Genomic DNA, 11,136 nt, shown 5'->3' on the forward strand with positions numbered 1-11,136 from the left:
AGCGAAAAAACCATGTGCAGTGGGTGTGTGTGTGTGTCGAGAGAGGGAATTCCCAAATTTCCAGATCCAGCGGCTGGTGGAGCTGCCACGTGAACGCGATTTAAAGCCACATCCATCCAGCGGATTAGGGCAAGGCTTAGGGTTTTCGCGCGGAGCAACAGAGATCCACAGCCATGGTGAGCGCGACGGCTTCTTTGCTAGCAACACCAAGCTGAATATCAATGCTTTGTGATGCCGCAGTACTTCGGGGGATATGGCATCAATTTCTCGGCCTTGCCGTTTGAGCAGAATTATCGCTGCTATTCCGCCTCCTTCATCGACAAGGTAAGAGACTCTTCTCTCTCTCTCGCTCCACCCGGTTTTGCGACGTGCGCTTCTCCTTGCCAGCCTCATCTGGAGAACGGCGACAAAGTGATCATGCCTCCGTCCGCCCTGGACCGCCTGGCGTCGTTACGGATCGACTATCCCATGCTCTTTGAGGTGCACAATCCCTCCACCTCGCGGACATCACACTGCGGAGTTCTCGAGTTCGTGGCCGACGAAGGAATCATCATCATGCCTTACTGGGTGAGTGTAGCTAGACCAGCATCGTTTTCACCCCAAGTGGCTGACACGGCGCTTCCTAGATGATGCAAAACCTCTTGCTTCAAGAGGGCGACCTTGTGAGAGTGAAAAGCGCGACGCTCCCCAAGGGCAGCTATGTCAAGTTGCAGCCTCACACCAAGGACTTTCTTGACATTTCCAACCCCAAGGCTGTGTAAGTAAGGTGCCACCAGCCTTGTACTTACTCTGCTAACAGCTTTCCAAATTCCGTTTCTTCTTGCTTTGCAGATTAGAAACCACGCTGAGGAATTTCTCGTGCCTCACTGTGGGTGACAACATCATGGTGGCGTACAACAACAAGAAGTACTACATTGATATTGTGGAAGCCAAGCCTGCACCAGCAATCTCAATCATCGAAACGGACTGCGAGGTTGACTTTGCTCCGCCACTCGACTACAAAGAGCCAGAGAGGGCGGTGCCACCACAGCAGCCGCCTGCGGCCGCCACAGGTGACAAATTTGTCCATGCCTTCACTGTCTAGACAACTAGTGTGTGTGATTCGTGCAGCAGCTGACGGAGAAGCTGAGGCGGCCGAAGAGCCCAAGTTTAACGCTTTTACGGGTGTTGGAAGGAGACTAGATGGGAAGGCACCAAAGGTGTGGGCTGTGCCTTCCACAGAAGAGGCTCCGGCTGTTTCCGCACCAAAGTCTAAGGTAGTTCCTCCTGCTCCGGATCCCGCACAAAGACCGCATGGAAAGCTTGTGTTTGGGCCAGCAACGGCAAATGCTGCTGATGCAACTCCAAAGGTAGAGACCACACTCGTTGTTGTTACATCCCTGGTGTGTAATCTATCTCTTTTTGACAGCCACCCGAGAAGCCCAGTGAGGAGAAAGAAGAAGCTCCCAAGGAAGCAAAGTTTCAAGCCTTTACTGGCAGGAAGTACTCTTTGAAAGGTTGAGATTTTATAGACATGTAAATTGCGCCTGTGTACATAATTGACACTTTGAATAAGCATACATGTTTGATCACTGCTTTGCCTGCGAGTAAGCAAAAAAGGTGTCACGACTTGAGTTAAATAGCTAGCGTATGCTGTACCTGCGAGTAGAAAAACGTTCCCAGCACGGCAATGGCAGCTCCTACGGCATTGATGGGCTGGATCGGTGTCCGGAAGATGATTATGGAGGATACAATGACTGAGACTCGCTTCATGGTGTTCCCAATGCTGAATGTGAGCGGAGATATTTCATCCAAGGACATGTATGAGACTTGGTTGTAGAGGTGATAGAACACGCTCTGGGCCATGACCCACCTGCATTGAGTTGAGATGAGATACCATCACTCGCTCCCTAATACACGTACCAGAAGAGTTGAGGCCCAACGTTTTGGACGGCAACATTCCACCCAGAGATCCACTGCTGTGGTGGCTCCACTACGAGCGCAAACGGCGTGAGGAGGACCAGCGACATGATGCTGAGGCAGGCGTAGTAGTTTAGGCCTCCGACTGCCTTGCCAGCCTTCATTCCTTTCTTGGAGAAGATGTTCCTAAACACGAAGGCAATGTTGGACACCATCGCCCCCACAAATCCTGAAAGAAAGACGTGAAACTCGGATCGGCTCAATCACTCAGCTCATAGGCGTACCAGTCATGTTGAAGTTGAGCTCTGTGAGAGCCGCAAGACCGCAGCCACCTACGATCGGTATCAGCGAGAGGTAGACGGGGAGGGAGAAGTGCTCTCCCAGAAAAAGGCGTTGGATCACCACGCTAAATGCCGGTTCCGAGCTCTTGATAATGTGCGTGAAGGAGACAGCCACCTTGGACATGCTCACCGTCGCTGCTACGTGACCAATGGTATGGGCCAAGGCTACCTGTACAGGAGAACACAATAGAGATTGTTATTTCTCGTTTAGCCAAGCATGAGCGAGAGCTTACCGGGAAGAGCGATTTCCAGAATTCCACATCTGTGTCGGGTGGAGCGACGAGCCCTGTTGCCCATGACAGAAACATGAGCGTGGAGCCAGCGAGCAAGGAAAGCGTGGACGTGAGCCATGGGAAGGGGTAAGCGTTCAAGACTTTCTTGTTGTAGATGTTGAATACAACGTTGAGGGACCACCATGTCACGAAGTAGATCCCAATCTTGAGCCTGTTCATGGGAGCTGCTGGCTCGGCGCTACTTGGCGGCGCCGTCTCGCCTTGGTTGGCTTCATACGTCTCTGCCTTGAATGATGCCCGGGGCTGCTGCCTACTAATCACTCCGCCGATGAGCAGTGGCTCAAGCTTGAGCTTGTTGGTGGACGAGAACTGAGCTGTTGCTGCTGCTGCTCTTGGCCTACAATAGCGAAGGCCCGAATTGGCAGCAAGGCACGGCCTGCAGATTGAATCCATCCTGCTCGAAATCATCACGGTCGATGGCATGCTGCTAGCCATTCGAGCACCCTCTCGTTGCCACTAAAAGTCTAGCTGCGCATCGACTACTACTACTGTTACCACTTCAATTGGATTGCGCATTTGTGATCCTCCAGCACGCGCAAGCCCTGGATAGAGCAGCGCCGCTCCCTCCCCTACCTCTCCACAAGCGCTGGCGATAATGAATGATCCATGTAAGTCCTACGTGGCCGAAGATGCCCCCTGGCATATTCCCACCGTTGAAACCAATGCCCCAGCTTGCGGCATGCTCCAGGTGTTGGCCAGCAGCACGTAGCCCGCACAGTCTTTGGGCTCCAACGCAAACACGCGGCTGGCCGCAAGCTTGGAGCCGCTGCTGCTGTTCATGAGCAGGCACCTCCAGTCCTGGGCAGTGGGCACAAACGGCATCGCCGCCACCAGATCGCGGGCCGCCTCCGCATGGCCAGCACGGCTTAGCACGTCCACCATGCAGCCGTAGTGCTTTTGTGTGGCATGCAGCAGCTGCAAGTCGCTGGCCATGGATCTGAACAAGTGCAGCCCGGTGGCGAGTTGGCCAAGGCGGCTGCACGCCAGCAGCGCGCACACGAGGGTGACTTCGTCGGGCATCTCCACCAGCAGCATGCCGTGGAGCACCTCCAGCGCCTCACTCGCACTGCCGGCGGTACCGCGCTGCGCATACGCCGCCAGCACCGCATTCCACGACACGACGGCTCGCTCTGGCATGCACCCGAACACTTGCCTGGCTTGCACCGTGCGCCCCGCCGCCGCATAAGCCGATAGGAGTATGTTCCACGAGAAGAGGTCCCTCTCCTGCATCGAATCGAACATGAGCTGGGCTTGCTCCAGCTCCCCGCAGCTCGCATAGGCCGACAGCATGCTGTTGCAAGAGACGAGGTCACACTGCTCAAGCTCCTGCAGCACGCTGAACATCCGCTTGGCCTGCCCGACGTGTCCGTGCTGTCCGTAGCAGCACAGCATGACATTCCAGGAGACGAGGTTGTGCTCCGGCATGCTGTCAAACACGAGCTTTGCCTCCTCCATGCCACCACCGTGTTGGGCGTAAGCGGTGAGCATGGCATTCCAAGAGATGACATCCCTCTCCTTTCCTATGGCATCAAACACACGCCGAGCCTCGACAAGGTGCCCGTTCTGACCATACGCCGTAACCATCGCGTTCATGGTCACCACGTTCCACTCAGGCATCTCATGCAAGAACAGTTGCTTGGCCCGATCCATGCTACCACTGTCCGCTTCCAGGGACAGGCGTGTGTTCCAAGAGCACAGGTTCTTTTCAGGCATGGAGGCGAACAGGGCCACTGCGTCGCTCACACGCCCGTTTTGAGCATTCGCCGCCAGCATTGCGTTCCAGCACACTAGCTCCCATTCCGGCATTGCATCAAACACGGCTTTGGCCTGCTCAACGACTGCGTTTTGTGCATAGGCCACCAGCATCGCCGTCCAGCACACCAAGTCCCTCTCGGGCATCCCATCAAACATTCGCTTGGCCTTGTACAGATGCCGCCTTTGAGCATACGCTGACAGCATAGATGTCCACGACACGAGGTTCCTCTCCGGCATCGCGTCAAAGATACGCTTGGCGCAATCGAGCCTCCCATTTGCTACAAAGGCCGCCAGCATCGCTGCCCAGGAGACGAGGTCCCTCTGGCGCATGCTGCAAAACACTTGCCATGCTTCGCCCAGCATCCCCTCCCGGCCGTAAGCATCCAGGATGCTTGTCCAGGACACGAGGTCGTGCTCGGGCATGGCTTCAAACACCTGGCGCGCCTGGCGTGTATGCCCACTTCGGGCATACGCGGACAGCATGAGCACCCAGGAGAAGAGATTCCTGGCCCAGGGCGCGATCCCATCGAACACGGCGCGCGCACGCTCCACGCTCCCGCAGTTGGCATACATGTGAAGCAGCATGTTGGACATTTGCACGTCGGCATGGAGAAGGTGCTGGACCTGGGAATGAATGCTCTCCGCCACTGACAAGCTCCGGCACGACTTCATCGCTTGGATGTAGCCTCTCCGGTCCAAGCCCAAGCCGCCACAAGCATTCATCCTTGTTTCTTATTGCTTGAAGAAGAATTTCCATATCTCTCTTACATTTGACGATCCATCCGCAAACTCGGCAACGAGATGAGCTCCTAGGACACCTGGGCCACGAAACCGAGTGTTATTCTTTCTGTTAGCAAACGAGATGCAAACCTTGCTCCTCGACCATGTGCTTAAACAGTCGAGTTCCACCGCCCACGCCGAAGTAGTGCTTCTTGCCGGCAACATATGCCACTCCATAATATGGCCGCAGGCACTGAGCAAGCAAAGCCAGATTTTTTTCCTTGTGTAAAGAAAGACGGTGCGGTGCGGTGCGTACCTTAGCCATCAAAGCATAGAGCTTGGGAAACGAAGACACCGAGTATATGGTCTCCGACATGAGAACAACGTCGTAGCCGCCCTCGTCCACGCTCTCTTCCCTCCTGCTGTCACAAGCCCGGCTTCCGGACCGCTTTCTACTCCTGCTGAGCTCCGTTTGGCTCTCACTCCGAATCATCTCCGGCTCCGAGGCATCCGTGACCGCACTGCTACCGTCGATGGTGTCTCGATCGTCCGCACTTGATTTGACCGTGGAGAGCAGGCAGCCAACGTTGTCCCAGTCACCAGCAAAGTACTGGACTTCGGGAGCAATCACCGTTGACCTGGTCGGCGTGAGCGCATCAGTGGACTGGGACAGCCGAGCACGAGCGTAATCGAGGTTGGCATGCACGTTTGGGATCGTCAAGCACTTCAACACCTCAGCGTTGAAATCTTGAAAGTGGACAACAGAAGCGCCCTGCCACCAAAACACGAGCAAAGTTTACCACCGGTTGCTTCAAATGACTGACTAGCTAGACCCGAGCTGACCTTGATGCACGCCAAGATTCCCGGGAGACCATGGCCACACCCGACCTGGGACAAAGCCAATTTTCCTTACTCTAGAACAGGCAGGCAGTAGACAATATCGTACGTACTTCCAGAACGCGCTTGCCCCGGAACGAGAGTTGCCCGTCTTGAATCTCGCGCCTCAAAGTGTCCACGAGATCGATGGCGCATTCCCACAGCTTAAAGCCACCTTCAGGAGGAGTGATGGTTGAGAAAAGAAAAATGGGCCACTTGACACACACACCTTCGTATTTCCCAGGCACGAGGTCCGAGTTGGAGATGCCAAGTATCTCAGACGCATTGATTCGGCCCTGTGTTTGCATGGCGCGCTGGCTGAGATCACAACGAGGAACAAAGAGGGACTGACCCTGAGAAGCGTGAAGCCGCCATGGAGAGGCACCGAGTCGAACTTGATCTGTTTGGGGCAGCTCGCGCACTGCAAAGGAGTGCGTGGCGATGAGAATGCCACTCCGCATATGAGAATGTAGAACCTGTTACCTCGTTAGCGGGCACTTGGAGTGGCGCGGGGAGAGGAGGAGCAGCAGCAGCATCACCAGCAGCATCACCAGCAGCGGCGTCGTCGTCGGAGCCGGGCTGGAGGATGCAATGGTTGGACAGGCACGACAGGATAGCCGGTGGCTTCATCTTGCTCCCAAAAGCCCTAGTTTCCCGAGCTAGGGTTTATGCCCGTTCATGATCATGTGTTCTTCTGCCGCGACGCGCGCGGGAGGGGACGATGATCCGCGGCGGCATGTCGTTGTTGTGGAGGGCCTGGCCCCCGCCGTGAGCGCCGCTGCGGTGGAGGCGGCGCTGCGGCAGTTTGGAGACGTGCGGGCGGTGGAGCTTGTCAAGAACCCCGTTGATCCCAAGCAGCAGCTGGGGATTGGGCGCGCACTGGTGACCATGGGCAGCGCGGCCGATGCCGACAACGTGGTGACGCACCTGCACAAGTTCCTGGTGATGATCGGTGGCACGCCCAGGCCCGTGACCGCCGTGCATGGCAGCGGGCATTTCAGCTGTAAGCAGCAGCCGAGACGTGGCAGGGAGACGGAGATGAGGGTGGTGAGATCGCCGGAGCTTGCGCAGCTCAAGCGGCTGCATGACAAGCACAAGCGGGAGATGGACACGCTTTGCAAGGTCTGGAATCTCTTGGTTCTTGTTTGATGGTCTCAGGAGAAAGCCAGCAGCTTCACGCAGAGGCGGAGGAGGCACTGGCTGAGGCGCAGGGCAAGCAGATGAGCAGCTACTTCAAGATGTTGCACAGCCTGGAGAATGAGGATGCAAGCGTGGCCAAGCTCAAATCCATGTACCACGTCCAAGACGACGTTTAGCCCCTGGAGGTAACTATAAGCGTTTTCGTTCGTCATTGTTGTCGTCACTATCGACATTCTATAGGCATAGCTGCCTCACAGCTTGGCTCTGGCCGCCACAACGTCCTTGAAGTGAGCCCCTTTGGAAGCGTTTGGGAGACCGACCACAAGCGTCACTCTGGAAACCGCAATGACTGAGGAATTGGTGGAGGAAGGATCAGAAGAAGAATCCGAAGAAGAAGAAGAAGAAGACGCCGGTGGAGCCCATAGTTTTACCTCCCAGACCTGGGCATAGTGTCATACAGAACAGATGATGATGATGATCACACAGGCAAAGAAAGGAAAATTTGGTTGGTTTGTGTCACACCTGTATCCGGCGTCCGACGAGAAGGGGTAGTGCGTCGACGGTCACCCGGTGGCCCAGGGGTACCGCCCGCAGGTGGTTGATGTTGAGCTCGATTCCCGCGACGCGCTCCCACTTGGAAGCAATCTGGGCACCCATGCTTGCCACGGCCTCGGCAATGAAGGCCGAGACGCCGCCGTGCAGCACGCCAAACGGCTGATCAACAACGCTCTGCCTGCTTGAGTATGGATTCACGACGGTGGCTCACCTGGCACGAGTTGCGGGAGACGACGAAGGTGCCGTGGACGCCCTCGGGTGTCGCGGACGTGAGCTTGAACCCAATGTAGTCGAGCACGGCGAGGCCGGATATGTGCTGGTCCGATGACGATTCCTCCATAGCCTACCAATGCGTCTAGCCCCAAATTTGACAAAATTGTATCATGATGTGGATAAAGGCAATTCCACTATTTAAATTCTACCTACCCTTGGTTCCATTCCATCATCTTCCAGAAGACAAGACCTCTCTTATCATAGTTGCTTGCAAAGGTAAGGAACTTGATGCGCCCTATAGCTAGCTTTGCATTTTCATGACAAGAGAGAGAGAGTGGGCTTTGTTGCTCCAACACGGTGTCGACGTGTCCACCCGCCGACTGACACGTGGACAGCTAACGGGTGCCTACAAAAGGGGGTTTAGGGCTGGTGGTGAGAGGGAGAGCGAGAGAGCGAGAGAGAGAGGGAGGAAGCGCGTGTGTATGCCTGCTGCTGCTTGATGCCCGCCGCCTGCCGCATGACTCCTTTCAATCCTGTCTTCTTTATGTTCCTCTTCCTCGTCTTTCCTTTCAAGTATCTCCACTTGTGTTTGATAGTCAAGCCGTTAATACAGGGCAGCGCGCCCGTGTCTTAGATTCGTCCATCTGCCAGATCGTTGCACTGCTATATGGCTCCAGCATCGCAAAACAAAGGAGGTATGTGTCATCCCTTTCCCGGATCGTTGTTTGCTTGCACACGCTTGCTTACGCTTGGAGACTGCGCAGGGGGCCGCGTCCATGATGGTCCGCCGTCTGTGATTGTTGTTGGGGCTGGAGTCGCGGGTCTCGCAGCCGCGAGGGCCCTGCACAAGGCTTCGTTTAAGGTATGGTTGTTTTCCTATATGTCAATCAAGAGCACCGAGCCCAATGGGGGGGCTGGCAGGTCACGGTTCTGGAATCGCGTGGCCGGATTGGAGGCCGAGTTCACACCGACTATTCGTTCGGTTTCCCAGTTGATATGGGCGCGTCCTGGTAAGCACTAGCAATCTCTTGCTGCCTGATATTTTAACTTGCCTTTGCGTGTTTGCAGGCTACACGGCGTGAGCGAAGACAATCCTCTGGCGTCCGTGATTGGGCGCTTGGGCTTGCCTCTTTACCGCACCAGCGGCGATAATTCTGTTCTCTATGACCATGACTTGGAAAGGCACGTTGCTTTGTGTGTGTTTAGGCTGCATTTGTAGGTGCATTCTCATGAGCATGGTGGCTGGTGGCTATGGTTAGCAGCAAGCCCGAGTAACCACCATTTCTCACAGGTGAAATCTCCACCTGCTTACGCCATATCTCCAACCTGAAATCTTGTTGCTGGCTTCGCTGCTCAAGCTTTACTGAACTTTTCCCTTTCCTCCAGCTATGCACTGTTTGATATGGACGGGGTCCAAGTTCCACCGGAGCTGGTCTTTCGAGTTGGCGAGTCGTTTGAAGCGCTTTTAGAGATGGTACGCGTTTTTGGGGCTTGCAGCTTCTGCGACTGACATGTTTTTGTTTCAGACCAAAAAGATTCGAGAAGAATTCCCCGAGGACATCTCTGTGTCCAAGGCATTCTCGGTCGTGCTGGAAAGGCATCCAGAATTAAGGTAGTGGCGATTTTCTGCATTGGTGTGATGACTACTAACAACTGCATTGTAGACAAGAAGGCCTGGCCAAGAAAGTACTCGAGTGGTATCTATGTAGGCTAGAAGGCTGGTTTGGAGCGGACGCTGACCAGATATCTGTGCGATGTTGGGACGAGGTATGTTGTTTGTTGGCCAAGAGGGCTTAGTTATGAACACTTTGGTGCACAGGAGGAGCTGCTTGAAGGGGGCCACGGGCTCATGGTCCGGGGGTATTTCCCCGTCGTTCGACATCTAGCGGAGGGTATAGATATTCGGCTCAACCATAGGTGAGTGAGTTAAGCCCCATTCTCACAGGTTGCTTATGTTTTGGTATGCAACAGAGTCGTTCAAGTGATTCGACATAGTCAAGGAGTGAAGATTGTTACCGAGGATTCCCAAGTGTTTGAGGCGGACGCTGCAGTTGTGGCTGTTCCCGCGGGTGTTTTGAAGGCCAAAATCATCCGTTTCGAGCCGCGACTGCCGGCTTGGAAGGAAGAAGCTTTTGCCGGCCTTGGACTTGGCAATGAGAACAAGATTGCTTTGTGCTTTGACGTGGTGTTTTGGCCGAATGTGGAGTTTCTGGGCGTGGTTGCTTCCACAACGTACGGCTGCAGCTACTTTTTGAATCTGCACAAGCCAACGGGCCATCCCGTCCTCGTGTACATGCCCGCTGGCCGCCTCGCAGACGATATTGAGAAGCTGTCGGATATGGAAGCTGCGAGCTTTGCATTCGGCCTGTTGCAGAAAATCCTTCCAAATGCCGCCAAACCTGTAAGTAGTTTCATTCCTCGTGGTTTGTCAAGGTTGACGGAACCCCATTGCAGGTCAAGTTCCTGGTATCACGCTGGGGGTCCGACATCAATTCTCTGGGTTGCTATACCTACGATATGGTTGGGAAGCAACACGAGCTGTATGAGCAGCTGCGGGCTCCCGTGGACACACTCTTCTTTGCCGGCGAAGCCACTAGCGCGAGCTTTCCTGGCACTGTGCACGGTGCCTTCGCCACTGGGGCACTCGCGGCGTCAGAGTGTCGCAAGGGCCTCGTTGAGCGCGGCAAGTGCCTGGAGCTCTTCCAACCTGCAATGGCGGCCGAGGACATGCGACCCTTGCAAATCTCTCGCCTTTGATTCTTCTCTCGTCTATCATTTGTAGTCGAGGCTGGACAAGCACAACGCAAAAGCCTACGGACACACACATTGCTATTGTTAAGGGAATGTAGTTTAATTCGCTTCAGGAGTTACCTGAAATGCTGATATTGGATATCTGTAGTCCATTGTGTAGATATTCTTGTCAACCTGGGTGCCGTGACATTGTCATGCTGCGCACCAAAAGAAATTACAATAATAAAAGCACCTTTATGAACTGGAGAGCAATGCAGTTCCTCGCGTTCTCTGCCACCAGCTGGAGCCACCACAGAAGAAGAGCTACAGATAGACATAAAATCACGCAAACCTGAAAGTTCCGTTTCGAGGCCTGGCCGTTGCACTCTTCAACGTTGCACTTGTTGTGCAAGACCGTCATCCTGTCAAGCTCTCGACCGCTCTTGTACTTGTCAAGGATGGTACTTGAGCCCTTTGTCAGCGGCTGGAAGACACAAGGCTTGAGGTCCTCAGCCAACGCAGGTATGACGGCCGTCATCCTCCCGCGCCCTCTTCCAAACACATTTCTCCGGTAAATCACGCCGCCAACCTCCACTCTCACGCTCTTGGACGAC

General features: G+C 54.8%; 8 protein-coding genes across 10 annotated transcripts; 3 read left to right on the top strand and 5 right to left on the bottom strand.

Annotated features, from left to right (window-relative positions):
• The first annotated feature begins 82 nt into the window (after positions 1 to 82).
• Positions 83 to 1,571, top strand: LOC9644872 (ubiquitin recognition factor in ER-associated degradation protein 1). 2 transcript variants are annotated; one of them, XM_024688924.1, is made up of 7 exons: positions 83 to 176; positions 241 to 324; positions 388 to 567; positions 627 to 757; positions 832 to 1,052; positions 1,111 to 1,349; positions 1,409 to 1,571. In XM_024688924.1, the coding sequence occupies exons 1-7, from the start codon at positions 174 to 176 to the stop codon at positions 1,499 to 1,501; spliced, it is 951 nt and encodes a 316-aa protein (XP_024544692.1). In that variant the 5' UTR covers positions 83 to 173; the 3' UTR covers positions 1,502 to 1,571. The 2 variants fall into 2 exon arrangements, with proteins under 2 accessions (XP_024544692.1, XP_024544693.1); XM_024688925.1 differs by having other exon boundaries at positions 1,114 to 1,349.
• LOC9644540 (glucose-6-phosphate/phosphate translocator 1, chloroplastic) lies at positions 1,484 to 3,102 on the bottom strand. Its single transcript, XM_002984040.2, has 5 exons — positions 2,474 to 3,102; positions 2,184 to 2,409; positions 1,903 to 2,128; positions 1,639 to 1,852; positions 1,484 to 1,580 (listed from the first exon to the last, which is right to left on the bottom strand). The coding sequence occupies exons 1-5, from the start codon at positions 2,966 to 2,968 to the stop codon at positions 1,569 to 1,571; spliced, it is 1,173 nt and encodes a 390-aa protein (XP_002984086.1). The 5' UTR covers positions 2,969 to 3,102; the 3' UTR covers positions 1,484 to 1,568.
• A 46-nt stretch (positions 3,103 to 3,148) lies between these two features.
• LOC112351345 (pentatricopeptide repeat-containing protein At5g56310-like) lies at positions 3,149 to 3,958 on the bottom strand. The gene has a single exon (XM_024689024.1). The coding sequence runs from the start codon at positions 3,956 to 3,958 to the stop codon at positions 3,149 to 3,151; it is 810 nt and encodes a 269-aa protein (XP_024544792.1).
• A 4-nt stretch (positions 3,959 to 3,962) lies between these two features.
• Positions 3,963 to 5,011, bottom strand: LOC112351346 (pentatricopeptide repeat-containing protein At4g02750-like). The gene is made up of 2 exons (XM_024689025.1): positions 4,072 to 5,011; positions 3,963 to 3,979 (listed from the first exon to the last, which is right to left on the bottom strand). Exons 1-2 carry the CDS (start codon positions 5,009 to 5,011, stop codon positions 3,963 to 3,965), a joined length of 957 nt encoding a protein of 318 aa, XP_024544793.1.
• LOC9644873 (histidine protein methyltransferase 1 homolog) lies at positions 5,003 to 6,538 on the bottom strand. Its single transcript, XM_024688923.1, has 8 exons — positions 6,368 to 6,538; positions 6,237 to 6,305; positions 6,114 to 6,180; positions 5,959 to 6,059; positions 5,852 to 5,896; positions 5,325 to 5,780; positions 5,159 to 5,261; positions 5,003 to 5,106 (listed from the first exon to the last, which is right to left on the bottom strand). Exons 1-8 carry the CDS (start codon positions 6,512 to 6,514, stop codon positions 5,021 to 5,023), a joined length of 1,074 nt encoding a protein of 357 aa, XP_024544691.1. The 5' UTR covers positions 6,515 to 6,538; the 3' UTR covers positions 5,003 to 5,020.
• Positions 6,539 to 6,543: 5 nt separating this feature from the next.
• LOC112351307 lies at positions 6,544 to 7,543 on the top strand. Its single transcript, XM_024688926.1, has 3 exons — positions 6,544 to 7,006; positions 7,057 to 7,209; positions 7,265 to 7,543. Exons 1-2 carry the CDS (start codon positions 6,563 to 6,565, stop codon positions 7,198 to 7,200), a joined length of 588 nt encoding a protein of 195 aa, XP_024544694.1. The 5' UTR covers positions 6,544 to 6,562; the 3' UTR covers positions 7,201 to 7,209; positions 7,265 to 7,543.
• LOC9644874 (1,4-dihydroxy-2-naphthoyl-CoA thioesterase 1) lies at positions 7,211 to 8,110 on the bottom strand. 2 transcript variants are annotated; one of them, XM_024688928.1, is made up of 4 exons: positions 8,006 to 8,110; positions 7,791 to 7,934; positions 7,547 to 7,738; positions 7,211 to 7,464 (listed from the first exon to the last, which is right to left on the bottom strand). In XM_024688928.1, exons 2-4 carry the CDS (start codon positions 7,917 to 7,919, stop codon positions 7,276 to 7,278), a joined length of 510 nt encoding a protein of 169 aa, XP_024544696.1. In that variant the 5' UTR covers positions 7,920 to 7,934; positions 8,006 to 8,110; the 3' UTR covers positions 7,211 to 7,275. The 2 variants fall into 2 exon arrangements, with proteins under 2 accessions (XP_024544696.1, XP_002984088.1); XM_002984042.2 differs by having other exon boundaries at positions 7,791 to 8,109.
• A 124-nt stretch (positions 8,111 to 8,234) lies between these two features.
• On the top strand, positions 8,235 to 10,784 carry LOC9644875 (probable polyamine oxidase 2). The gene is made up of 10 exons (XM_002983913.2): positions 8,235 to 8,487; positions 8,557 to 8,654; positions 8,714 to 8,802; positions 8,861 to 8,974; positions 9,179 to 9,266; positions 9,319 to 9,404; positions 9,457 to 9,559; positions 9,612 to 9,709; positions 9,764 to 10,193; positions 10,247 to 10,784. Exons 1-10 carry the CDS (start codon positions 8,460 to 8,462, stop codon positions 10,547 to 10,549), a joined length of 1,437 nt encoding a protein of 478 aa, XP_002983959.1. The 5' UTR covers positions 8,235 to 8,459; the 3' UTR covers positions 10,550 to 10,784.
• The last annotated feature ends 352 nt before the right edge of the window (positions 10,785 to 11,136 follow it).

The sequence above is a fragment of the Selaginella moellendorffii genome, unplaced genomic scaffold, assembly GCF_000143415.4.
Source record: "Selaginella moellendorffii unplaced genomic scaffold, v1.0 SELMOscaffold_60, whole genome shotgun sequence".
Classification (NCBI taxonomy): domain Eukaryota; kingdom Viridiplantae; phylum Streptophyta; class Lycopodiopsida; order Selaginellales; family Selaginellaceae; genus Selaginella; species Selaginella moellendorffii.